The sequence below is a fragment of the Rhincodon typus genome, chromosome 20 (genome assembly GCF_021869965.1).
Source record: "Rhincodon typus isolate 14 chromosome 20, sRhiTyp1.1, whole genome shotgun sequence".
Classification (NCBI taxonomy): Eukaryota; Metazoa; Chordata; class Chondrichthyes; order Orectolobiformes; family Rhincodontidae; genus Rhincodon; species Rhincodon typus.
The window spans coordinates 1,636,736-1,662,757 of NC_063351.1; the positions used below are offsets into that span (position 1 = coordinate 1,636,736).

A 26,022-nucleotide genomic window follows, 5' to 3' on the forward strand; every position below is an offset into this window, starting at 1 on the left:
TGCCTCTTAATTGCCATGCCTCTTAATTGCCATGCCTCTTAATTGCCATGCCTCTTAATTGCCATGCCTCTTAATTGCCATGCCTCTTAATTGCCATGCCTCTTAATTGCCATGCCTCTTAATTGCCATGCCTCTTAATTTCCCTCAGATTTTCTCCCTGAAACCCTGTTTGAACTTTCCTAATATTTCTATTCCAATTTTTCTAATCCTTCTGGATTTAGAATAAAAAGTTAACAAGGTTCCCCTCTTTTTGGACATACTGATGACGTGACTTGATCTTTTTCTGTTGTGTATCTGACACTAACCTAGTCTGGCAGATAATAATCACTGAATGTAAACTAACTGAGCAAGGTTGTAGCTGTCTGACGTTGTTAAGCAACATATCAGAAGTAGAAGATAAACATTTCGTTGTTAAGCCAAGATAGTGTCAAGCTGGAGCTGGAAAATCACATCGGGAAGTGTGGTAGAGCACAGTCAGGGAGAGATTCAGAATGAATTGGACATATGTCTGACATGTGGAGATAACCATCAAGTCAGTGCAAGAGGACGATGACCAAGGTTTGGTCAAATGAGATCCAAATGGTGTTTAAACCTTGGAAGCAACCATAAATGGATTTACTTTGGTGACCACCAATGCCGTGTCTGCTTGGACAGACCAGCCACAGCTACATTGATGCTATCTCTGTTTGTTTGAAACAAATTTAAAGCCAGTCAGTTCTGCATCATGGCACCATTTGGTTCGTTCATTGCCCATCTTTGCTTCTAATCCATTTACCTATCTTGATATTGTTAATCAACTGTAACTGTAATCTTAAACATGTTAATTTCAATGGGGGAATAAGTTACCAGCTCATTGACTAGCTCTTCTGTAGAAATATCACTTTCTCATTTCACATCTGATTGGCATACTACTTCTTCCTAAGCTGGAGACCTTCTACTTCCTGTCTTTGAACTTCATTTTAGTCCCTGTGAAGAGAAAGCAAGTTAATGTTTCGAGGCCAGTGATCCTTCTCTTGACTCGACTCCATGTTAATTTCTTTTCTGTCCACAGATCCTGCCAGACCTGCTTAGTTTTTCCAGCAATTTCTGTTTTTCTTCCAGATTTCCAGCATCTGCAGTTCTTTGTTTCATCATTTATGAATTTTCTGCCTATCTGCCTGCTGTGTTATGCGGTATCTTGAGATGATCTGATAAACCTTCTTCCCCCACCCCTCAGACTATACCCATTACCCTAATGTCCTGTAATCTCAGACATCCCTCCTCACTGTTTTACATTTTCCTTGATTTGACGCCATGTGTACATGTACTTTTTTGTACAGAAATCTCAACAGAGGTATCTGCAATGCATCGCTATCCACTACCTGCTGATGCAAAAATATTCATTCTTTTGAACTTCTGTCAGCTGTCTCTTAGCAAATCAGTTTTGCCACATTCATTTAAACACAGTTCTTTATTTTATCTCTGGGAGATTGCTTTTGCATCTGAGGCCATTTCCAAAGCACTTGATTGGATGTGCGACAAGTGCCTGTAAACATGTGACAATGTAAACATCCTGATGTTTCACTGACAGTCACAGAAATGTCTGTCTGTGCCCCCGACTAGAGAGTCCCCTATTACAATCGATTGCTTGGACCCTGACATACCCTTCATTACAGTAGAGCCAGTCACACTACCAGAAACATGGCTATCAGTGCTGTACTGCCCTGAGAGGTCACTCCCCACTGCATCCAAAACAACATCCCTGTTTGAGATGGGGATAGCTGCAGGAGAGTCTTCCACTACCTGGCTACCCTTCTTACCATTCCTAGTGGTAAAATATCTACCTGACTGTCTGCGGTTTTTATACCTTCCTGAAACTACCATCTGTCTCACTCCCTTGCTCTTGCAAACTCTTCATTGCCTCTAACTGTCGCACCAATTGATCCATGCAGTTTTAAAAAAAAAAGCAGTGCCATGTGCTAATGAAAGTAGGAATAGGAAGATAGAACAAATGAATGCGTGGCTGAGGAGCTGGTGCAGGGGTAAACGATTCATATTTTTCGACCATTGGGATCTCTTCTGGGGTTCGCCTTTATAGGAGGGGCGGGTTCCACTGGAATCAGAAAGGGACCAGTATCTTTGCGGGGAGATTTGCTAGTTTAATGTTTTAACGAAGATCTGTAGCTCGGGTTGCAGTTGGAGTTGTTGGTTGGTTCACCGAGCTGACTGGTTTTCATGCAAACGTTTTGTCTCCCTTTTAGGTGATATTGTCAGTGCTGTGCAGCCTCCATTAAAGCACTGAGACAACAAGGTGCAGAGCTGGATGAACACAGCAGGCCAAGCAGCATCATAGGAGCAGAAAGGCTGACGTTTCGGGCCTACACCCTTCATCAGAAATCATTAAAGCACTGTTGTTCTGTCCTGCTCTGAACTTATATGGTCTGGGCAGTCTTGTTTCCAGTTTTGTACAGTAGTGGTATGTAGAAGGAGTCTGTTTCAACACGTTTGTTAATTGCACTGGTGTTGAAAACCAGGCCTCCAGGAATTCTCGTGCTTGTCTTTGTCTTGCTTGTCCTAGTACTGTCACTTCCTGTGCTGAGTGTATGGAGTGGATTGATCCATTGGTGAAGTGTTCAGGAATTTCAGGACAACATCAGGAACAGAAAAATCAATAAGGAAGAAATGATGGTATCCTTTGATGTTATAGCACTAGTCACCTCTATTGACATGACACTAGCAAAGGAAACACTGGCCACGTTTTTGGACAATCCGAAAAAAAAAAAAACCTCCAATGAAACCATCAGCAAGGACAACATGCTAAAATTACTAAACCAATGCCTTACCACACACTTCGCCTTCAATGACCAGGTATACGAACAAATTAATGGGAACACCCTTGGGTTCATCTATCTCGGATCTCATAGTGGAAGCTGTTATGCCAAGGCTGGAACACACAGCCCTCCCCTAGATCCAACCTAAATGATGGGTTAGGTACGTGGATGATACCTTCATGACCATTAAACAAGCAAAGTTAGAAGAAATGCATCACCATATTAACAGCATATTCACTGGGATCAAGGTCACCAGGGAAGAAGAGAACAACAATCAACTCCTGTTTCTAGACATAATGGTGGAACAAATGAACAATGGAGAATTCCTTACCAGCATATACAGAAAGACTACCCACAGACCAAATCCTGAATTACAACAGTTACCACCCCACTGTCCACAAACAGAGCTGTGTCAAGACTCTGTTTAACCAAGTGATAACTCACTGCAGCACTTTGGAACTGTGCAAAAATAAAGAGGAACACTTGTATAGAGTCTTTGCAAACAAGGGTCATCCTAACAGCTTTGTCCGCTGATGCCTGGCAAACAAACAACACCAAGAAGACGCTGGCAACACCCAACACACTGGCCACCCTACCCTATGTTAGAAACACGTGCGAACTGACTACAAGTCTCCTATGACCTCTTGGAATAAGGATAGCACACAAACCAACAGCCGCACTTTGCCAGTTACTCTCAGAGACAAAAGACCCCACACCCACAATGAGCAGGACAAATGTGATATAGAAAATACCATGCAGTAACTGTAACACTACACAGGACAGGTGGGCAGGAAACTCCACCAGGATGCATGAGCACCAATGGCATGACCAACTCTCCCTCATTTCAATACACTCCGACGTAGAGGATAGAAGTTTAACTGGGACAAAGTACAGTACTAGGACAAGCAAGACAAGGACGAGAAGTCCTGGAGGTCTGGTTTTCAACCACTGACGCAATTAACAAACTTTTTGAAATAGACCCAACTACATATCATTACAGTAAGAAACCAGAAACGACTGCCCACCATGACTGACCACACCATATAAATTCAGAGCAGGACAGAACAACAGCTCTTCAACGGAGGCTGCATAGCACTGATGATGTCACCTAGAAGGGAGACAAAACATTTGTATGAAGATCAGTCAGCTCGACAAACCAATCAACAACTCCAGATTTGCTAGTGAGACTCAGGAGGCTTTGAACTAGTGTGGGGGGGTGGGAACAAAAACAATAGAGAGAGAGAAGAGAAAAAGATGAGGCTGGTATACTTGATAAGGGGAGCAAGGCAGACAAGAGCTTGACAGAGAATGAGGTAAGACTGATGAATTAAACTGCATTTACTTCAATGCAAGAGGCCTGACAGGTAAGGCAGATTAACTCAGGGCATGGTTGGGAACATAGGACTGGAATATCGTAGCTATTACAGAAACATGGCTTGGGGATCGACAGACTAACAGCTTAATGTTCCAGGGTATAGCTGCTTTAGGATAGATACAAAAGGGAGGCAATAGAGGAGAGGGAAGTGGTGTTTTTGGTTGGGGATAATATTACTAGATGTACTTAGGGAGGATATTCCTGGGAGATCATCCAGTGAGGCTATAAGGGTGGAACTGAGAAATAACAAAGGGATAGTCACAATATTGGGATTGTATTATAGGCCCCCCCCCCCAATAGTCAATGGGAAATTAAGAAGCAAATATGTAAGGAGATCTCAGATATTTGTAAGAATAATACAGTTGTGGTGGTAGGGGATTTTAACTTTCCAAACATTAACTGGGACTGTCATTGTGTTAAGGCCTTGGATGGGGAGGAATTTGTTAAGTATGTAAGTATTGAATATGTGGATGTACCTACTAGACAAGGAGCAAATGCTTGACCTTCTTTTGGGAAATAAGGCAGGGCAAGTGACTGAGTTATCAGTGGAGGAGCGCTTTGGGGCAAGTGATCATAATTCTAGTTTTAAAATAGTTATGGAAAAGGATAGAACTGATCAAAAAGTTAGTTATAAATTGGAGCAAGGCCAACTTTGATGGTATAAGACAGGAACTTTCAAAAGTTGATTGGGGGGGCGTTTTTTGCAGGTAAAGGTACAGATGGGAAGTGGGAGGCCTTTAAAAATGAGATGGAGTGTTCAAAGACAGTATGTATCAGTTAGTGTGAAAGGCAAGGCTAGTAGGTGTAAGGAATGCTAGATGACTAAAGAAATTGAGGATCTGATCAAGAAAAAGAAAGTGGTGTATTTCAGGTATACATGGCTAGGATCAAGTGAATCCCCAGAAGGGTAAAAGGACAGTAGGAGTATACTTCAAAGGGAAATGAAGAGGACATAAAGGGGCCATGAGATATCTTTGGATTCTCCTGAACTCTTATTTGCCAAAGAGATTCTATAAGTGCATTAAAGGCAAAAGAGTAAACCGGGAGAGAATAGGGCTCCTTAAAGATTGAACAGAAACAAACATCACAGCACAGCACAGACAGCCTCTTCAAACAAAAATTCTACAGTACATGGTGAGCAGAATGCTAAAATAACAGCCTCATAAGCCCAAGATACAAAATGGTATTAGAAAAGAACTTGGGAGCAGCACGGTGGCTCAGTACTTAGCACTTCTGCCTCACAGCGCCAGGGACCCAGGTTCAATTCCAGCCTCGGGCGACTGAGTGTGTGGAGTTTGCACATTCTCCCCTGTCTGCGTGGGTTTCCTCCGGCTGCTCCAGTTTCCCCCCTCCATCCAAGAGATGTGCAGGCTAGATGGATTGGCAATGCTAATTTGCCTGTAGTGTTTAGGGATGTGAAGCTTAGGTGGGTTATGGAGGGAGATGGGTCTGAGTGGGATGTTCTAAGGGTCGGTGTGAACTTGTTGGGCCGAAGGGCCTGTTTCCACACTGTAGGGATTCTATGATCTATGAAAGATCAAAGTGGCTGTCTATGTGTGGAAATACAGGCGATGGGTGAGACACTAAACAAATATTTTGTCATTTTTACGATGGAGAAGGTCATGGAAGCTAGGGAACTTGGGGGAAAAAATACTGATGTCTTGAAAAGAGTTCATATTATAGAAAGAGGTGCTGAAAGTTTTAAAACAAAGATGGATAAATCCCCAGGACTTGATCAAGTGTTTCCCAGAACTTTGTGGGAAGCTAAGGAAGACGTTGCTGAAATATTTGTCGTCATCAGCTATGGGTAAGGTCCTAGAAGACTGGAGGTTGGCTAATGTGCCATTATTTAAGAAAGGCTGCAAAGGAAAAGCCAGGGAACTATATACTTGTGAACCTTATGTCGGTGGTGGGTAAATTGTTAGTGGGAATTCTGAGGGACAGGATTTACATGCAGTTGAAAAGGCAAGGACTGATTAGGGCTAGTCAACATAGCTTTTTGCTTGGGAAATTGTGTCTCACTAACTAGTTTGAGTTTTTTGAAGAGGTGACAAAGAAGGTTGACGAAAGCAGAGTGGAAGACATTGCCTATATGGACTTCAGAAGAGTGTTTGAAGGTTCTGCATGGTAAACCGGTTAGCAGGGTTCGATCACATCGGATCCAGGGGGAGCTAGCCAATTGGATACAAAATTGGCTTGAAGGTAGGAGACAGAGGAGAGTGCAATGGGACATTGATCAGATGGGCCAATAGGCCAAGGAGTGGCAGATGGAATTCAATTTAGATAAATGTGAGGTGTTGCATTTTGGTACAGCAAACCTGGGCAGAATTTGTACTGTTAGTGGTAGGGCCTTAGGGAGTGTTAATAGAACATAGAACATACAACAGTGCAGCACGGTACAGGCCCTTCGGTCCATGATGTTGTGCCGAACTTTTACCCTAAACCTAAGGTCTATCTAACCTCCACCCCTACCTTATGCTATCATCCATTACTATCTAATAGCTGCTTAAATGGCCCCAATGAGGCCGACTCCACTACCCTCTCCGGCAATGCATTCCATGCCCCAACCACTCTGAGTAAAGAACCTACGTCTGACGTCTCCCCTATATCTACCTCCACTCACTTTAAAACTATGCCCCCTCGTAATAGCTACCTCCACCCTAGGAATAAGTCTCTGGCTGTCCACTCTATCTATACCTCTGATCATTTTGTACACCTCTATCAAGTCACCTCTCATCCTTCATCGTTCGAAAGAGAAATGCCCTAGCTCTCTCAACCTTTCCTCGTGAGACCTTCCCTCCATTCCAGGCAACATGCTGGTAAATCTCCTCTGCACCTTTTCCAACGCTTCCACATCTTTCCTGTAATGAGGCAACCAGAACTGGACGCAGTACTCCAGATGTGGCCGAACCAGGCTTTTGTGTCGCTGGAGCATAACTTCACGGCTCTTGAACTCAATCCCTCTATTAATGAAAGCTAACACACCATACGCCGCCTTAACAACTCTATCGACCTGGGTGGCAGCTTTCAGGGAACTGTGGACGTGGACCCCAAGACACCTCTGCTCCGCCACACTGCCAAGAATCTTTCCGTTAACCCTGTATTCTGCTTTCAAGTTTGTCCTTCCAAAATGAATCACCTCATGCTTTTCAGGGTTAAACTCCATCTGCCACTTCTCAGCCCAGCTCTGCATCCTATCAATGTCCCTTTGTGACCCAGAACAACCCTCCACACTATCCACAACTCGACTCACCTTCGTATCGTCCACGAACTTACTAATCCACCCTTTCACTCCTACATCCAAATCATTTATAAAAATCACAAATAGAAGAGGACCCAGAACAGATCTTTGTGGTATACTACTCATAACTGAGCACCATGTTGAATATTTTCCGTCCACTGCCACCCTTTGTCTTCTAAGGGTCAGCCAGTTCTGAGTCCAATCTGCCACATTTTCCCCCTTCCCCATGCCTCCTTACTTTCTGCATGAGCCTACCATGGGGAACCTTATCAAATGCCTTACTTAAATCCACGTATACCACATCCTCTGCTCTACCTTCATCCACATGTTTGGTCACTTCTTCAAAGAATTCAATAAAGTTTGTGAGGCATGATCTACCTGTCACAAATCCATAAGTGTTGCTGAATAAAGAGACCTAGAAGTGCAGGAACATAGTTCCTTGAAGGCAGAGTTGCAGTTGGATGGACTGGTGAAGAAAGTATTTGGCACGCTTGCCTTCATTAGTCAAAATATTGAGAGTAAGCATTTGGATGTCATGTTGTGGATGTACAGGACTTTGCTGAGACCATTTTTAGAATGGTGCTTACAATTCTGTCACCCTTTTATAGGAAGGATGTTGTTAAACTCGAGAGCGTGCAGAAAAGACTTACAAGGATGTTGCCAGGACTGAAGAGTTTGAGTTATAGGGAGAGGCTAAATAGGCTGCAGGGTAATCTTATAAACATTTATAAAATCATGAGGAACAAGGTCTTTTTCCTGGGATGGGGGTGGGAGTCCAAAACTAGAGAGCGTAGGTTTAAGGTGAGAGGGAAAGATTTTAAAAAGGATCTGAAGGGTAACTTATTAACGCATAGGGTGGTGCATTTATGGAACGAGCTGCCAGAGGAAGTGGTGGCGGTACATGCGATTACAACATTTAAACGGCATCTGGATGGGTATATGAATAGGAAGGGTTTAGAGGGATATGGGCCAAATGCTGGAAAATGGGACTGGGTCAGATTGGGATGTGTGGTTGGACAAGTTAGACCAAAGGCTCTGTTTCTGTGCTGTACAACTCTAAGTCGGTCTTACCCCACTATGATCAATGGTACAGATGGTTTTAATGGTATGTCATTGTGTTTCAGCTGGTGGTTGCAACAACATGTATGGGAATGAAACACCCAATATTCAGTCAAAGGAGGTTTGACTTTTGTATTGTGGATGAGGCATCCCAGATCAACCAGCTGATCTGCCTGGGCCCTTTATTTGCTGCCGATCGGTTTGTATTGGTGGGAGATCATCAACAGCTACCGCCCATTGTTCAGAGCTCAGATGCCAGGTACGAACTTCAACTTTGTTTCAGTCTGACCCACATTTGAAAGGCAGCTTGTCTGCAATGAATTGTATTCAGCAGAGAAACCATCCTCATAGAAAGAACGTGTACAAAGTAAACTTGTTGCACTTGTACTGAGAACCAAAGGACTGTGTATGCTTGAAATCAGAAAGAAAAACAAATTGCCAGGAAAGTGCAGCAAGTCTGGTAGCATATGTGGAGAGAAAGCAGAGGTAACATTTTGGGTACAGTGACCCTTCTTCAGAACTGATTGTAGCTTGGAAAAGGTTAGTATATATCCTGAAGATGGGGAAGGAGTAGGAGTAAATGATAGGTGAAAATGGAGCCCAGAGAGAGACAATAACAGTTGGACAGACACGGTAATGGGTAAAGGTACTCCTAGGAGAATTAAGAGCTGCTAATGGGGACCATTGGTAGCTGGCAATGTGTTGGTTGTGGTAGCAGCCTATGAGATGACAAAGCCTGGTGTGTGGGGGTTGGCTGAAGGACATGAGAGAAAGTGCTCAGGCTCTAAAATTATTGAACTCTATATTGAGTCCTCAGTAGGACTTCAGGGTCCCCATGTGGAAAATGAGATGCAGTTCTTCAGCCTACACTGTGCTTCAGTGGAGTACCGCAGCAAGCCTGACACAAATGTTGGCCAGGGAACACTGGTGTGTGTTGAAGTGGCAGACAGATCATACGTGTGTTGTGCAAAGGGGTCACCCAGTCTGCGTTTCATTTCCTCAAAGTAGAGCAGATCAGATTGTGAGCAGTGAATATTGTAGACTAGATTGAGTGAAGTGCAGGTAAATTGCTGCTTCACCTGTAAGATGTGTCTGAGGCCTTGGATGGTGAAGAAGGAGGAGATAAATGGAGGGTGTTATACCTTCTGTGATGGCATGGGGTGTGGGAAGGTGTTGGGAGTGGACCAGGATATCCAAAAGGGAACGGTCCCAGCGGAAGGCTGACGAGGGAGTGGAGGGGAATATATCTGGTCATAGCCTCTCATTGGAGGTGGCAGAAATGGTGGCTAACAGTCCTTTGGAAGTGGATGCTGGTGGTGTGGTAAGTGAGGACCAGGGGTCCCTATCGTTTTATGGGAAGAGAAGAGGTGAGGGCCAAAGTTTGGGAGTTGGGTTGGACATAGCTGAAGGCCATGTCAACCATGCTTGTCAGCTACTAATGGTCCTCACTGGCAGCTCTTGATTCTTCCGGGCTGAGCATTACCCATTCCATTGTTTGCCCAACTCTTGTTTTTACCCTCTGGGCTTCATCTATACTTATCGTTTATTCCCACCCCATTTTCAGCATACATACCAACCTTTTCCTAGCTACAGTCAATTCTTATGAAGGGTCACTAGACCTGAAATGTTAACTCTATTTTCTCTCCACAGATGCTGCCAGACCTGCTGAGATTTTCCAGTAACTTCTGTTTTTGCACCTGAAATAGGCTAAGGCCAGTGTCATCATGGAGAGGTTAACCAGTATTGTGGGGGAGAGTTATGCTAATTTGTGAATTAAAGGAACTAGGGAGTTAGGGAGTAGATGTGTAGAGGGCTAGGAAGACAAACAGTATGAGAATAAAGAGTAGTTCTGAAAGGAGAGAGTCCAGACATCAGTGAAATGCAAAGTAGACTGAAGTGTTTGTAATGAATACATGGAACATGGGAAATAAAGTTGGTGAGCTGATCAGCATACTTTCCAAGGGAGCATTTTTGATATTGTGATAATAAAATGAGCAAGAATGGAAAACTTGCAATTTGTGCCAATAGTGTTCAGGAAGAAATTAAAGATTGCAATATTGGTTAAAAATAAACCTTAATGAAGAAGGATGAAAGGTACTCCTACTTAATATCCTGGGAATAATGATCTTGATTGTTCTAATTCAGACTTTGATTAATATTTAACACCTGTTTTGTGATTGCTTGTAATCTATATTACACATCTTGGTGGAGGAGCAAATTTCAGAAAAATATAAGAACATTCTATTGATAATTAGGGACTTAATTATTGTAGCATTGATGGGAGAAAACCGTGCAAACGGCAAGGAGGTGGAAGAACTCTTGAAATTGCACAATTAAAAATGTCATTAACAACAACAAAAAGAAAATTGCTGGAAAAGCTCAGCAGGTCTGGCAACATCTGTGGAGAAAAATCAGAGTTAACATTTTGGGTTGAGTGACCCTTCCTCAACTTTCATTACTTGTTTAGTTTCCAGCTCAGTGAAGTTAAAAATGATGCTGGATCTAATTCTGGTGAATGGAACTTATGGAGCATGCGTCAATGAGGAGGCATTGGGGAACAGAGATCATTCTAGCATTACATGTACTATTGGAAAAGGAGCAATCAAAATGTGAAGATATTTAAGTGGTTGAGGGGCTAATTTCAGAAAGTTGAGAGGATTTGACGCAAGTGAGTTAGGAACAAAGATAACCAGGTAAAACAGTAAATGAGATTATAGGAGGCTGTCAAAGAAGAAATAGTTCAGTTACAAAGGAGACTCATTCCTATGAGGGCGTAGGAAAGGAAGTGCATCTAAGTTTGAAGCTTTCTTGAAGACTAACCTTGCAAAATTTAAACAAGGCAACATGAGTGCTTTTGATTTTAGATTTATAGTACAATAGGGAGCAAATTCAAGCACCAAAGTATCAAAGCTAAGTTGAGAGGAGAACTGAAATCAGGAGCCAGAGAAACAGAGTAAAAATTTACAAGTGGCGTAAAAAGGTGCGCCGTCATCTTTACAAACATATAAATAGTAAGGAGTGCAAAGGAAGTCTGTGGCTGATAAAGGGTAAAGGTGATTTTGTGGAGACGAAGCTACAACGGAGGTACTAAATGAATACTTCCCATTTTTTCACCAAGAAGAAGTAATTTAAATGTTTTCAGTAATTTTGCATGACTTGATCAACAGGATTGTAACTTTGCGATTTAAAAAAAACCAAACATACCACGTGATTTCTCTTAGTTACTGCTTCCTCATTTGTGCTGGTTACTGCCTACAGCCAATATTCCCTTTAAAATTTAGTTGTTTCACGTGGTCATTATTTTTTGATGTGTTCACTCTCCGTTTTCATTTCTTTCACATTATTTATTACAGAGCAAGGTCTTGCACACCCATGTAGTTTAGTGGGAACATTGATTGCCCTCCCACAACCGCAATAGGGTTCCCCTTATCCTTACCTACCATCCCACCAGCATCCACATCCAGAAGATCATCAGATGCCATTTCCACCACCTCCAGCAAGATGCCATCACCAGACACACATTCCCCTCCCCTCCCTTGTCCGCCTTCCGCAGGGACCGTTCCCTCGGACACCCTGGTCCAAACTTCCTTCACCCCCAACACCTCCCCGCAGCCCTACGGGACCTTCCCCTATAACCGGCGAAGGTGCAACACCTGCCCATTTACCTCCTCCCTCCCCACTATCCAAGGGCTCAAACATACCTTCCAGGTGAAGTAACACTTCACCTGCACTTCCCAGAATCTAGTCTACTGCATTCGCTGCTCACAATGTGGTCTCCTCTACATTGGGAAAACGAAGCGTAGACTTGGCGACCACTTTGCAGAACATCTACGTTTTACTTGCAAAAAAGTCCCTGAACTACCCGTTGCCTACCACTTCAATGCACCACCCTGCTCCCTGGCCAACATCTCTGTCTCTGGCTTGCTGAGTGTTCCAGTGAAGCCCAACGCAAGCTGGAGGAACAACACCTCATTTTCCGCTTGGGGACCCTACAGCCCTCCGGACTCAATATTGAGTTCAATAATTTTAGGGCCTAAACTCTCCCATGTCCCAACCCCCCCACCCAACACACCAGGCTTTGTTATCACAATAGCCTGCCATTACACACCCCCTGTTGTTGGTCACTAACAGTCCCCATTGACAACTGTTCACCCTCCCAGCCTGATCAGTAGCAACTCCTTTGTCTGTCCAACTGTCTTTCTCTCTCTCTGTTCGGGCTCTATCCTATCGTTTACTCCCTACCCCACCCACCTCCCTATTTTCTACATATAAACTGACGTTTTCCCAGCCACTATCAGTTCTGAGGAAGGGTCACCAGACCCAAAACGTTAACTCTGTTTTCTCCTTCACAGATGCTGCCAGACCTGCTGAGCTTTTCCAGCAACTTTGTTTTTGTTCCTGATTTACAGAATCCGCAGATTTTTTGGTTTTTATTGATTTAATTATGTTTGATTCTAGGCAGTCATGTTCAGATTGTATACCAATTGCATACCTTATAGTTTAAGATGACCTTTTTTAAAATTTGAGGCCCAGCAATTTTGTTTTAAACACCCTACAACAACTGCTGGTTAGTATCCCAAGAAGTAGGGGCTGTTGTTCATGTGGTTATAGTGAGAGTTTTATGTTATTTAGAATGTAATCAACTGTATAATTTAATTCTTTCCTGCAACAATGTTTACAATCCTGAAACCTCACACCTCCCCTCTCTCATTCCCCACCATCTGCCATTCGTGGATCCCAAGACCCCACACTGTGATGTCTGGTGCCCTCCCCCCCACCACCCCAGTCTCTTCCTCACTCTTTGCTCCTGCACATGTACCATTGCTATTTTAGTGTGTTTGTGTCAACAGATCTCTGGGAATGGATGAGAGTTTGTTTAAACATCTGGAGCAGAATCTTGACGCGGTCGTTCAACTGAACGTTCAGTACAGAATGAACAGGTAGTTGCTTCAAATAAAACATTTGATTTGCTAAAAATGAATTCTGTTGTCTTATAACAATTTTTAAAATCTCTTCAGCACGATTATGTCACTCAGCAACAAGTTAATATATGAAGGAAAGTTGGTATGTGGGTCAGAACAAATAGCAACTGCAACTTTACAGCTGCCCAAGTGGAATGAGCTGCATGTACTTGGGCTGAAAGATACCTGGCTACAAGATGCCCTGGAGCCATATAAACCTGTTTGTTTCCTTGACACTGAAAAGGTGAGTTGAGACACATAATCACATCTGTGTTACTTCCAAACTCGACTGGCTGGTGTGCCACACTCTATTTCTCCCCCGAATAGGCCTGTTCATCCAAAACACTCTGCCTGTATAGAATCGTAGAATCATAGAATCTCTACAGTGTGGAAACAGGCCCTTCAGCCCAACAAGTCCACACTGAACCTCAGAGCATCCCACCCAGACCCATCCCCCGAGAACCCACCTAATCTACACCTCCCTGAACACTACGGGCAATTTAGCATGGCCAATCCACCTAACCTGCACATTTTTGGACTGTGGGAGGAAACCGGAGCACCCAGAGGAAACACGGGGAGAATGTGCAAACTCCACACACAGTCGCCCGAGGCTGGAATCGAACCCAGGTTCCTGGCGCTGTGCTCATTGAGCTACATTGACTTCCAGTCAAAAGCCTAGATTTTCAAATTTTTATCATCGTCTTTAGACTCCCCTCAGAGCCTGTGCTTCCCATAGCTCTTTAAATCTATCCATCTCATAACTGTTAGATATCTGCTTATCTCATTCTGACCTCTTGATCATTCCCAATTTTAATTCTCCAGTATTAGTAGCCTTGCTTTCTGCTGTATTTGCCCCAAGCAATGGTATTCCCTATTCCCACCTCTCTATTCTCCTTTAAAGTACTCCTCCAAAAGCTACCTCTTTTACCAATTTTTTGGGGCCTGCCCTAACATTAGCTTCTATAGCTTAGTGTCAGACTTTATGATGCTCCAGTGAAGTACCTTGGGATAGTGTGTTATGTTAAAGACACTGAATGTGGGTTACACACGTTTTCTGTTGATGGCATTTTCTTCTTTTACTAGTTGTCTGTACAGGTTATTTAATTTGAGGTTTGATATGTTTGCATTGCACCAAGGTACCAGCTCCAGAGAGAGATGAACAATATGGACTGAGCAACCTGACCGAAGCTGAGCTGGTGTATTGCCTGACAGCAGTGCTGGTAAAGGTATGAGTCCGTAGCTCTGAGGGAATTGTATGCTTCACACTGATCAATGCTAATGTGAAATATTGAAACCAAAAGCACATCTGGCAAAAATGGCAGTCATTATGTTCACGCATTTCATAACCTTACATTAAATAATATAGATTGATTGTTTTCTAATCTGGTTTTATAACCAATCAAATGACTGAGTGAGGTGTTTGTCTTGATTCTCTCCAATTCAGCCTCACTGGAGATAGCATTGTGTATGTAAGTATTTATGATGTGGAGGTGCTGGTGTTGGACTGGGGTGGACAAGGTCAGAAATGACATGACACCAGGTTATAGTCCAACAGATTTATTTGAAAACACAAGCTTTCGGAGCCTCAGTCCTCCTTCAGGTGTTACTGAGCGAGGTAGTATCAGGCACAGAATTTATAAGTAAAAGATCAAAGGTTCACACCATTAGTGAGGATGTACGAGATGTACACGGTGACACAATAGTTAGCGCTGCTGCCTCAGCACCAGGGACCTGGGTTCGATTCCACCCTCAGGTGACTATCTGTGTGGAGTTTGCACATCCTCCCCGTGTCTGTGTGGGTTTCCTCCGGGTCCTCTGGTTTCCTCCCACAGTCCAAAGATGTGCAGGGTAGGTGGATTGGCCATGCTAAATTGGCCGTAGTATTCAGGGATGTTTAGGTTAGGTGGGTTAGACATGGGGGAATGCAGGGGTAGGGGCTCGGTCTGGGTGGGATGCTCTTTGGAGGGGCGGTGTGGATTTGTTGGGCTGAATGGCCTGTTTCCACACTGTAGGGATTCTGTGAAAAATTCTGTGGAAAAAATACCTAAGATACTATTAAATCTTTAGTCAGTTAGAAGGTTTTAATTGACTAATATGTACATGTAAATTCCTGATGTCCTTTCAAGTCACCGTCCTGAGAGGACTAAAGGACTCAGTGTAAATAAAAGTTGACATTTTAGGTCAGACAATGCAGGTTAGGTGTGTGAGACCTTGTTTAGAATCTGTTTGTGTTTTAGTTTGGGGTTAGACTGATTTTATTTCTATAGTAGGAATTTATAAAGGCCACATTGACTGCCTATAAATTGTGTGCTTTTTGAACAAAATAAAATGTATCTACAAACACAAATTCATCCCACAGATTCTCGTGTGTGTGTGTGTCACCCACACACACACACTCACTCTCTGCGCTCCCCCCCTCATTCTCTCTCACAAACGTGCATGTGCATACAAATCTATGGGGTGAAATTGTATTTGCAGATACATTCTATTTTGTTCAAAAAGCACACAATTTATAGACAGTCAGTCAATATGATGTTTTATAAATTCCTACTTAAGAAATCAAACCAGTTTGACTCCAAACTAAAACACAAACAGATTCTAAACAAGGTCTCACACCTAATGCACATTGTCTGACCTAAAATATCACATCTTATTTATACTGATAAAACTTGAAAGGAATTTGGGGATTTACATGTACATACTAATCAATTAAAGCCTTTTAACTGATTAAAGATTTAACAGCATCTTAGGTTTGCTGAGTACATCCTCATGAATGGTGTGAACCTTTGATCATTTACTTATAAATTCTGCGTCCGATATTATCTCTCTCACTAACACCTGAAGGAGGATTGAGGCTCTGGAAGTATTTAGTGACGGATGGTATGCAGGAAATCAAATGAGATCATGACCAAGAAATCTATGGAGAAAATGAGGAAGTTGAACTTGAATGAAATATAAAAATCCATTAAGGGTTTTTAAAAATATGTAAAAAGGAAATGATTGGGCAATATGAATTTGCGTGTGCCTAAGGCAGAGACACAAGAAATTGTTATGCAGTAAGGAAATGACGGAGAACTTAAACAATGATTTAGTACCTGCCTTCAAAGCAGAGGTCTTGGAAGATTCCAGAAAATTTGGGAACTCCAGTGACCAAAACTCTTTTTGGGTTCATTCGGGCTACTCAGTTCCTGGTCTTATTACAGTCTTGGTTCAAACATGGACAAAGCTCCCCTCCAGAGGTGAGGTGGTAGTGACTGCCTTGGGTTTAACTATCTTAGACTTCCCTTCTCCATAAGATCTTAAGTGAACGTATTTGCTGCTGATCGTGCAATATTCAGTACCATTCACAATTACTGCATTCTAAGAAAAATAAACAAACAATGAAATTCACTGCTGAAGTGGTGGAGGCTTGTACAATTACAACATTTAAAAGGTATCTGGATGGGTACATGAATAGGAAGGATTAGAAGGGATTTCTGAAGAAGGGCCTAGGCCCAAAGCGTTGGCTTTCCTGCTCCTCTGATGCTGCTTGGTCTGCTGTGTTCATTCAGCTCTACACCTTGTTGTCTCAGGATTAGAAGGGATACGGGCCAAACGCTGGCAAATGGGACTAGATTAATTTTGGATATCTGGTTAGCATGGACAAGTTGGACCGAAGGGTCTATTTCCATGCCTGTACAGCTCTATGACTCAGATACTGTTTTCATATGCAGCAGCAGCATCCAAACTTGGACTGATGATAATAATCCAGACCTGGGCAAATAACCGCACCGCACACGTGCCGGGCAATGACAGTCTCCAACAGGAGAGAATCTAACCAGTACTTTTGATTTGTAATGGAATTACTATAGCTGAATTTCCTCACAATCAATATGCTTGCGGGTGGGGGGTGGCTACATTAATCAGAAACTGAACTGGATTGACCATATAAGTAATTTTGCTGCAAGAGCAGTTCAGAGGCAGGAAATTCTGCAGCACATAACGCAGCTCCTGTCTCCTAAAATTTTGGCCATCAACTACAAGGCACAAGTCAGGAGCGTGATGGATGGATGAGTGCAGCTCCAATAACACTCGGGCCTGACACCATCTAAAACAAAGCAATCTGCTTGATTGACATCCTATCCTCCACGTTGAACATTCACTCCTTCCACCACCGATGTAGCGTAACTCATCAAAGCTCCTTCAACAGCACCTTCTAAACCCCTGACTTCTACCATTTTGAAGGACAGGCGAACAGATGCAGGGAATACAAACACCTGCAAGTTCCCCTCCAAGTCACCCACCATCCTATCATGGAATTAGATTGTTGTTCCTTTTCTGTCAACTGTTCAAAATCCTAGAACTCCCTTCCTAACAGTCTCTCAGCACTGTAGGTGCAATAAAGGAGTCAGATTTCCTAAAGTGGAAAGGAAGCTGTGGATCATGTTTCTGTGGCTGACCCAGACTCTTGAACTTTTGTTTTGTGCATAGGTTGGCTGCAAGCCCTGTAACATTGGGATTATTGCACCTTATAGACAACAGCTTAAAGCTATCTGTGCTGTGTTGATGCGGGACAAGGCCTTCAGTGCTGTTGAGGTCAATACAGTGGACAAGTACCAGGGGAGAGACAAAAGTGTGATTATTGTATCCTTTGTTAAAAGTAACAGTGAGGGAAAGGTAAGTGATGTGTTAATGTGTATTAAAAACAATGCTATAAGCCTACTGTATAATTCAGTAGGAGGATGGTAACTCCAGAAAGCTAAACCTATTTCTAATATCCATCCACTCTTAAATTAGAACCTATGTGAAAATCATCTGTAATTTTAATTATTAGAAGTGAGCTGAACCATGTATTATGGGCTGTTAGTTTGATGACCTGTCAATTTCCAGTTAGGCTGGTTATATTGGAATGGAATGGAAATGGTTCCCAGATTTTAAAGGATGCTCAGTGATGAGATGAATTATAATTAGAGTGTTTACAGCTGTGGGAAATTGTTTTAAGTCTAGGTGTGTGGTCAGAGCCTACATAGCAAGAGAAACCAAGTGAAGTGAATTAAGAAATAGTAACTCAGGATGTCGAGCTGCAAGAAAATATGACACCGTTGGGGTCCTTGCTTTGCCCATTAAGAATATATGGGAAAGAAGAGGCTGCTGGACATCGAGAACAGTAGAGAGCTCAAAAGGGATTAAACACAGAATTGTTGAGAAAGAAAAACAAGATTTAATGGATTAAGACCATGAGATGTAGTTGGCAGAAACTGGCCATTCAACCCATCAAATCTGCTCTGCCATTCAATGAGATAATGGCTGATCTGATGACCCTCAACTCTTCTGCCTTTTCCCTATAACCCTTGATTCTCTTACTGATTAGCAATCAGTCTCCGCTTTGAATATACGTAATGCTCTGGGCTTGATAACCCTCTGCTCTAAAGAATTCCACAGGTTCACTACCCTTTGAGAGAAGAAATTCTGTCTCATCTTTGTCTTAAATGTGCAACCCTGTTTTGAGGGTTTATTACCTCTTGTCTTAGATTTGCCCACACGGAAAAACAAACTGTCCACATTTACCTGTTCAAGTCCTTTGAGCTTTTTGTATTTCAATAAGGTTGCCTCCCAGTCTTCCAAATTCCAATTAGTACAGGTTCAACCTACTTGGCATTTCCTCGTAAGACAGTGCCTCTGTAACCCAGTATCAGCCTATTGAACCTTCTCTGGATTGTCTCCAATGCCTGTATATCTTTCCTTGGATAAGAGATCCAAAACTGTTCACAGTATTCCAATATGGTATCCTTTCTTTATCAGTACCTCCTACCTTTATACTCCATTTGCTTTGAAATAAAAGCCAACATTCCATTTGACTTCACATTACTGGATGAACTTGAATGCTAGCTTTTTGTGATTTATGCTTCAAGACTTCCAAATCCTTCTGTCCTAGCTTTCTGCAGTCCTTCTCCATTTAAATAATATTTAGCTTCTCCAGTCTTCCTGCCAAAGTACATGACCTCACATTTTCCCCCATTATTTTCCATCTACCAAGTTTTTTGCCCACTTTGTTAACCTGTCTGTGTCCCTTTGCAGAAAAAGGGTCCAGACTTGCAACATCAGCTTTCCTGCTCCTCTGATGCTGCTTGGCCTGCTGTGTTCATCCAGCTCTACACCTTGTTATCTCAGATTCTCCAGCATCGGCAGTTCCTACTATCTCTCAGTTAATTGGGAGTTAAGATTGGGGAAAAAGTGACAAAAAAAATGTCAGATTGAGAAAGACTAGAAGTGGAGATATCAACAGAGGAAAATATGAACAGGAATAGACCATTCAAACCTGCTCCACCATTCTGATCATCCTACTCGGTTTGATCTCTTTAGCCCTAACAACTGTATGTATCTCCCTCTTGAGAGCATTCAGTGTTTTAGCCTCGATTGCATTCTGTGGCAGAAAATTGCACAGGCTCACCACTTTCTGGGTGAAGAAATTTCTCCTCTTCTCCCTCCTAAATGGCCAACCCTGTATTCTTAGACCATGACCTCCTGGTTCTGGACTCCCTGATCATTGGGAACATCCTCCCTGTGTTTACTCTGTCTAGTCCACTTACAATTTTATAGGTTTTTATGAGATTCCCATACTAAATCTTCTAAACTTCAGTGAATATAGTCTTAATGACCCAATCTCTGTTCATGTGTAAGTCCTGCCATCCCAGGAATGAGTCTGGTAAACCTAGTTGCACTTCTTCCATGGTCAGAACATTCTTCTTCCAATAACGGCACGGTGGCTCAGTGATTAGCAACGCTGTCTCATAGTCAGGTACCTGGGTTCAATTCCACCCTCAGGTGACTGTGTGGAGTTTGCACATTCTCCCCGTGTCTGTGTGGATTTTCCTCCAGATGCTTCGGTTTCCTCCCACAGTCCAAAGATGTGCAGGTTAGGTAGATTGGCCGTGCTAAATTGGCCATAGTGTCCAGGGATGTCCATGGGGCCAGGGTTGCTCTGGGTGGGATGCTCTTTGGAGGGTGGGTGTGGACTTGATGGGCCAAATGGCCTGCTTTGACACTGCTTCTGTGTTCTAAAAGAGATCAATACTGCACACAATATTCCATGAGTGGTCTCAAGGCCCTGTACATTTGCAGCAAGACATCCCTGCTTCTATATTCAAAGCTGAGCGGTGTTAGCTGCTGGTTAGAATTAAGAGACGCACTTAACAAAAAACCTAATTTTCTTCACCCTATCAAACTGATGTAACATTCTATCTTTGTACCCAGGGCTAGAATTTGAAATTGCTCACGGCAACTCAACAGAAGATGATGAATGATCAGGAGAGTGGAATGTGATATGGCTGTGGATTTTTTTTTTGAAAATCTGAACAAATCTTGGGGAAAGGGATAACAAAATTAGTCTGATAATTCAAAATATAATTAAGAATGAAACACAAACCTTGAAATTGCTTGACTTGTGAACACCTCTGTGGAATCTTCACACCAAACATGAATATTATAGATAACAACAATAACTGCACTGGATTTTCTTTAACAGCTTGGAGAGTTACTGAAGGACTGGCGAAGACTCAATGTAGCACTGACTCGCCCCAAGCACAAATTGATAATGGTGGGATGTATGTCGACGTTGTGCCAATTTGCTCCTTTTAAAAAATTATTTGATCACTTGAAGGCTGAACAAATGATATCCTTTACAAGTGATAATGTATTTATTGAATAAATGATGTAAAAAGTCAGATGAAGTACTGGGAATTGGGCTGAGGTACAACTGAGATTGAGAGTCACCTGTTATGACAGTAAGGATCTCTGTGTAGTCTAATGTGCAATTTAATTCCCCTTGCTCATGGGGATCTTGCCCATTAATTGGCAATTTCAGCCAGACAAGTAATAGAAATTTAAACAGAAATTTATGGAGAAACTTAGCAGTCTAGGCAGCGTCTAAAGAAGGGTCACTGGACGTAAAATGTTAACTTTGCTTTCTGTCCACAGATGCTGCCAGACCTGCTAAGTTTCTTAAACAATTTGTTTTTGTTTCAGATCTTCAGCACCCACAGCGCTTTATTAAAGTAATAGAAATTGTTGGTACATGAAATAAAATGCTGTGCCTGTGTCATGGGAGGTGCAGCTATCCTCTAGATATCTGCTTGTGGTTTTCTCTGCTCCAGTGGAAACAACTTCTGTTTCTCTCCACCTAGCTATCCTTTAATCCTTGCTGTTGTCCTGGTGAATTTGCACTACATTGTGTATCATTTTAATACATTTTCTGTATTAGTGCATTTAAAATGATACTGTCCTCTAACTGGTCAAACTATTGACTTGTACAGACTTTGTTCTTCACTCTTTGTCCCTATTCACAAATTCTAAAATGTTGGTGACTGTTAGTAGCTCATTTCCGTGTTCATGGAATTGTGTATCTAGACCATAACTTACTCTTTATTTTTCTATTTCGTTCTGCATCTTCCTGTACTTTGTTTTTCCTTTCTGAATGTACTAGGTCTCTCACATATTATATTGGAGCTGCTGCATGCCTGTATTATCTGGACTGGATGAGGCTAGACATTGTTCTGTCCTGTGGATGGGTGTAGGTATTGGGTTGTCCTGCACATGGGTTTGAGAGTAGCAGCCATGCGCCTTCCTTAAGCAAGTCTGAGCATAGTATTTCTTAAGTGTGAAGTGCTGAGTGAGATTACTTTTTGCTAAGTTTTCATGTTTTTGTTCAATAAGAAATTCATGACACAAATTACAACCCTAAACCTCCATCTTACCACTTTCTCAAGTCTGTTTGTGGGTGCTAAGACCCCACTAGGAATGCTGACAGAATGCTCTGCTGTGGGTTGATCGTGCCTCCTTGATGGATTGTTAATGCATGTGTATAGGATTGTGTGGAAAAGCCTGAGCACCCTTCTAACGGTTGATTATCTTTCTGCAAAGTAGCCTTAGTCATCACTGGTTACTGATTTCACTCATAGCTGGGTGATTCTGTGGACTTCAATCGCTGTATGGCACAGAGGTTTTCCTTAACTAGCTTCACATCATTGACCTACCTGCTGCAGCACATACAATCGTTGTTGCAAAGCATGTGCATTTGTCTTCCTGAAAAATGTGAATGTGGGGAGAACTGCTGTTTAGTGTCATGTGTCTATGAAAGGGATATACTTGCATCTTAATCGAACCTCTATCTCCCTCCTGGATAAGCACTGCCAATCTAGACTGACCTACGCCTGTCATTCAGGTGGACCTACTGCCTCTAAATATGAACCTAAACTAATTGATCAGAATTTCTCACGTTGTTTGGTTAGTTCTGAAGAAGTTTGAATTCAACTTTACTTGAATCGTAAAGACTGAAATCACTACCAGATTCTAAATTAAGTGGACTTAAGCTCAAAATTATGTTGCACCAACACACATCTCACTACTCAAACTCTATTAATGTATGACACTGCATCACATCATATTAATGTGTAATACCCAACATGTACATTATTGTAACACTGTGAAAGATTTGGAAATATTTCTGAGATCCTGTTGCCAAGATGAGCGATATTGGTGGTTAACTTCCAGAGCTTAAAAGAGATTGTAAAGTCAGTGTAGATTTCACTTGGTCAATGTATATCCAAACTCAACATCTCAGTTTGTCTTTTCATGGCTTTGATGTGCACAACTGAACCATTTTGTTTCTCATTTATTGCAGTGCCTTTGTGGCTTGTGGACATGATTGGTGAATTAAATCCTTGCCATTTAAGGGGTAGGCTGCAGGGATGGAGGAGGAATGGGGAGCTGTATGTTCACTGCAGTGTAGAAAATCTTGTGGTACACCAGAATGGGTAGCTACGTGCTTATGTACTGTTGGTCTGGTAGAATGCTATTTCTGGGCTGCTGCTTATATCATTTAAGATTGTTGAGACTTCCTGGACCAGTTGGGAACTGATTACCATTATGGAGTTCCCAGCACATTAACCTGGTGTACCTATTTTAATACATATTTGTAGCTGCACAACAATTTCAATAAAGTTTACAAAAATTAATCAAAACGGACATTTTCATTTTTACATTGAAACACTCTGATTTTGTCCTGCGACTGAGAAGGGGGACCTTTTAGGGATCGCAGTATCATAAAATTTAGGCTAGGTATGGAAAAGGACAAAGAACAATCCGGAGAAGGAATAATTAATGGGAGGGAAAGCCAATGGGGTAAGAATAGATCAGACAGATAAATAGGAATTAAAATGTTGGCAGACAAGACTGTAACTGTAGAAACTATAAAATTACAGTCAGTTCAGGCACACACGCTGGAGGAAGCATTAGCAAAATAGCTGTCACTTTCCACTAGTTATAATCTTCAAGTCTTCTTTAGACTTGGTGATGCCAGAAGACAGTAAAATTTTAACTATGACACCCTAGTTTGAAAAGAAAGTGTAAAAGAACAGCAACTATAGGCCAACTGTTTAACTTTGGTGAGGAAACTTCTAGAAATGATTAATTGGGACAAATGTGAGTTAATTACATAAAGTCAGTTTGAATTTGTATGGTATCATGCTTAACTCACTCACTTCAGTGTTTTTAAGAAGTAACACAAACGTTTGCTGACAATAATTCAGTTGATTCCAAAAGGCATTTGATAAAGTGCCATATGATAGTTTTGTCAGAAAAGGTAACACTCATAGAATAAAAGGCATTGTAGCTACATGGATATGGAATTGGTTTACTGACAGAAAACAGTGTAATGATTTTTTCTTGGACTAGAATGTCAAAGTTTTTTGTGGAATCATTGCAGCAGATGAGATTTAATGCAAAGAAGCGTGACTGATTCACTTTTCTAAGAAGAATGCAGAGAGATGGTATAGTTTTAAAGGGAGTGTAGTAACAGTAACTTCTGTGTGTACAACAACCTTTGTTTGAACCAGGACTCTTGATAAACCGACAAAAATTATACACTGAAATACTGGAAGTTTACTGTATTATTGTTATATCTGAGTAGTTGGCCAAGGGTGCGATTGAGAAGGCTCCCTACCAGTAAGTTTTATCTAAGGCATAGTTGCATTATTATAAGTGATTTATGCTGTAAATAAAAATGTGTGCGTATACCCCCTGCATAGAGTTTCTGTTACTTGGTGTGTGTTTTTATGTTGATTATGTGGACCTCTTGTTATGGACCTCCTCAAAATATATTAAGAAGATAGTCTAGACCCTAACTTTTTCTTATTTTAAAGGCAAGTGTAAGGTTCTGCATTCCAGATGCAACTGAATTGGTCAAATTAATTGATGGTAAGCAAAACACAATTTATTCATACATTCTAGTTAAAATACAACAGAGAAAAGAATTGGATCCATTGGAAAACTTAACAGAATAATAGATTCAGTAATTATTATTAATTAACTGTTCCAATATAATAACAACCATAAACGTACACTCTGAAAAAGGCAAAATCAGAAAACCGATCGTCTCATATGCAACTCCAGTAGCCCAGGAAGAAAAACATCAACAGAACTCAGAGTACAGCAGGGAGAGGTGTACTACAATAATAGACCCAGCAACAACTGCTACTGAAAATCTAAGAAATTAAAAATCCTAGTTGAGAGCTTGACCAGTCCCATTCAGGCTGCTTCTATTGTTCCAGATTTTGAATAAGAGCCCAAAGCTTTGCAAGCTGTTTACTTTAACAGTTTTCAATGAACATCTCAGCAGCTCTGTCTTAAAACTATTCTTTACACAAAAAGGACAAAATAGATCTCTCAAAGCCACAGTATTGTCACGCTCTTGATCAACCGGCACACTCCTGGTTATAAAGATGCTGGTTAATAAAACGTTTGCGGTATAAGTAATTGACCATGGCAGGGCAGAATATACAGTATGCTCAGCTTTAAGCAGGGAATACAGTACAAAAGCAAGGACTTCATAAATCTTTGTAGAACACTGATCTTAACGAGAGCATTGAGTTTAGTTTTCAGTGCCATACTTTAGAAGGGATGTGAAGGCACTAAATAGCTGCAGTCAAGTTTCATGAGAATGATTCCAGGGATGGGAACTTCAGTTATATAAACTGGGAAAGCTGGAACTGTTATGCTCGAAGGAGAGAAATTTGAGTGTCTTGAGACTGGACAGAGTATCAAAGGAGAAACTGTTCTCAGTTATGGAAAGATCAAAAACCAGATTGCATAGATTTAAGGTAAAAGCTGCAATGGCAACAAAGGTAAAACTTTTTTATACAGTGAGGATTTGGAATGCATTGCCATTGCCTGAGAATGTGGTGGAGGCGGGCTCCATGCAGTCAAGGGAGCTGGATTGTTATCTAAAATGTACAGGACGAGGTGTGAAGACAGGGGAATATTGGATGAAATGCTCCTGCAAATAGTCAGCAGACGTAACATCAAATATCCTCATTCTGTGCTGTAAACTTTCTATTGTCTCCTTTACTCTGCCTCCAAATTTACCTCCTACCTGTCGCCCCATTCTGCTTGAACCTTTGCTCCTTCACTATACTTCTGGCCTCCACCCCCATGAAAGAGAACTTCATATCTATTCTATTGATTTGGATCACCTAGAATTTGCTGGAGCAAAATACCTTGCTATGTGTCCCATTACACTTTTCCCATTGGTTATACTGTTTT

The 26,022-nt window shown here is 41.8% G+C and overlaps 1 protein-coding gene across 1 annotated transcript in view; it reads left to right on the top strand.

Moving 5' to 3' along the window:
• The window catches only part of dna2 (DNA replication helicase/nuclease 2), a 102,224-nt gene extending 78,786 nt beyond the window's left edge, over positions 1-23,438 (top strand). The window contains exons 16-22 of the mRNA XM_048609149.1: positions 8,551-8,744; positions 13,336-13,425; positions 13,504-13,690; positions 14,583-14,672; positions 17,917-18,102; positions 20,951-21,097; positions 22,445-23,438. Coding sequence (XP_048465106.1) covers positions 8,551-8,744; positions 13,336-13,425; positions 13,504-13,690; positions 14,583-14,672; positions 17,917-18,102; positions 20,951-21,097; positions 22,445-22,510 — 960 coding nt within the window. The 3' untranslated portion in view covers positions 22,511-23,438. The remainder of the gene's footprint in view (positions 1-8,550; positions 8,745-13,335; positions 13,426-13,503; positions 13,691-14,582; positions 14,673-17,916; positions 18,103-20,950; positions 21,098-22,444) is intronic.
• The last annotated feature ends 2,584 nt before the right edge of the window (positions 23,439-26,022 follow it).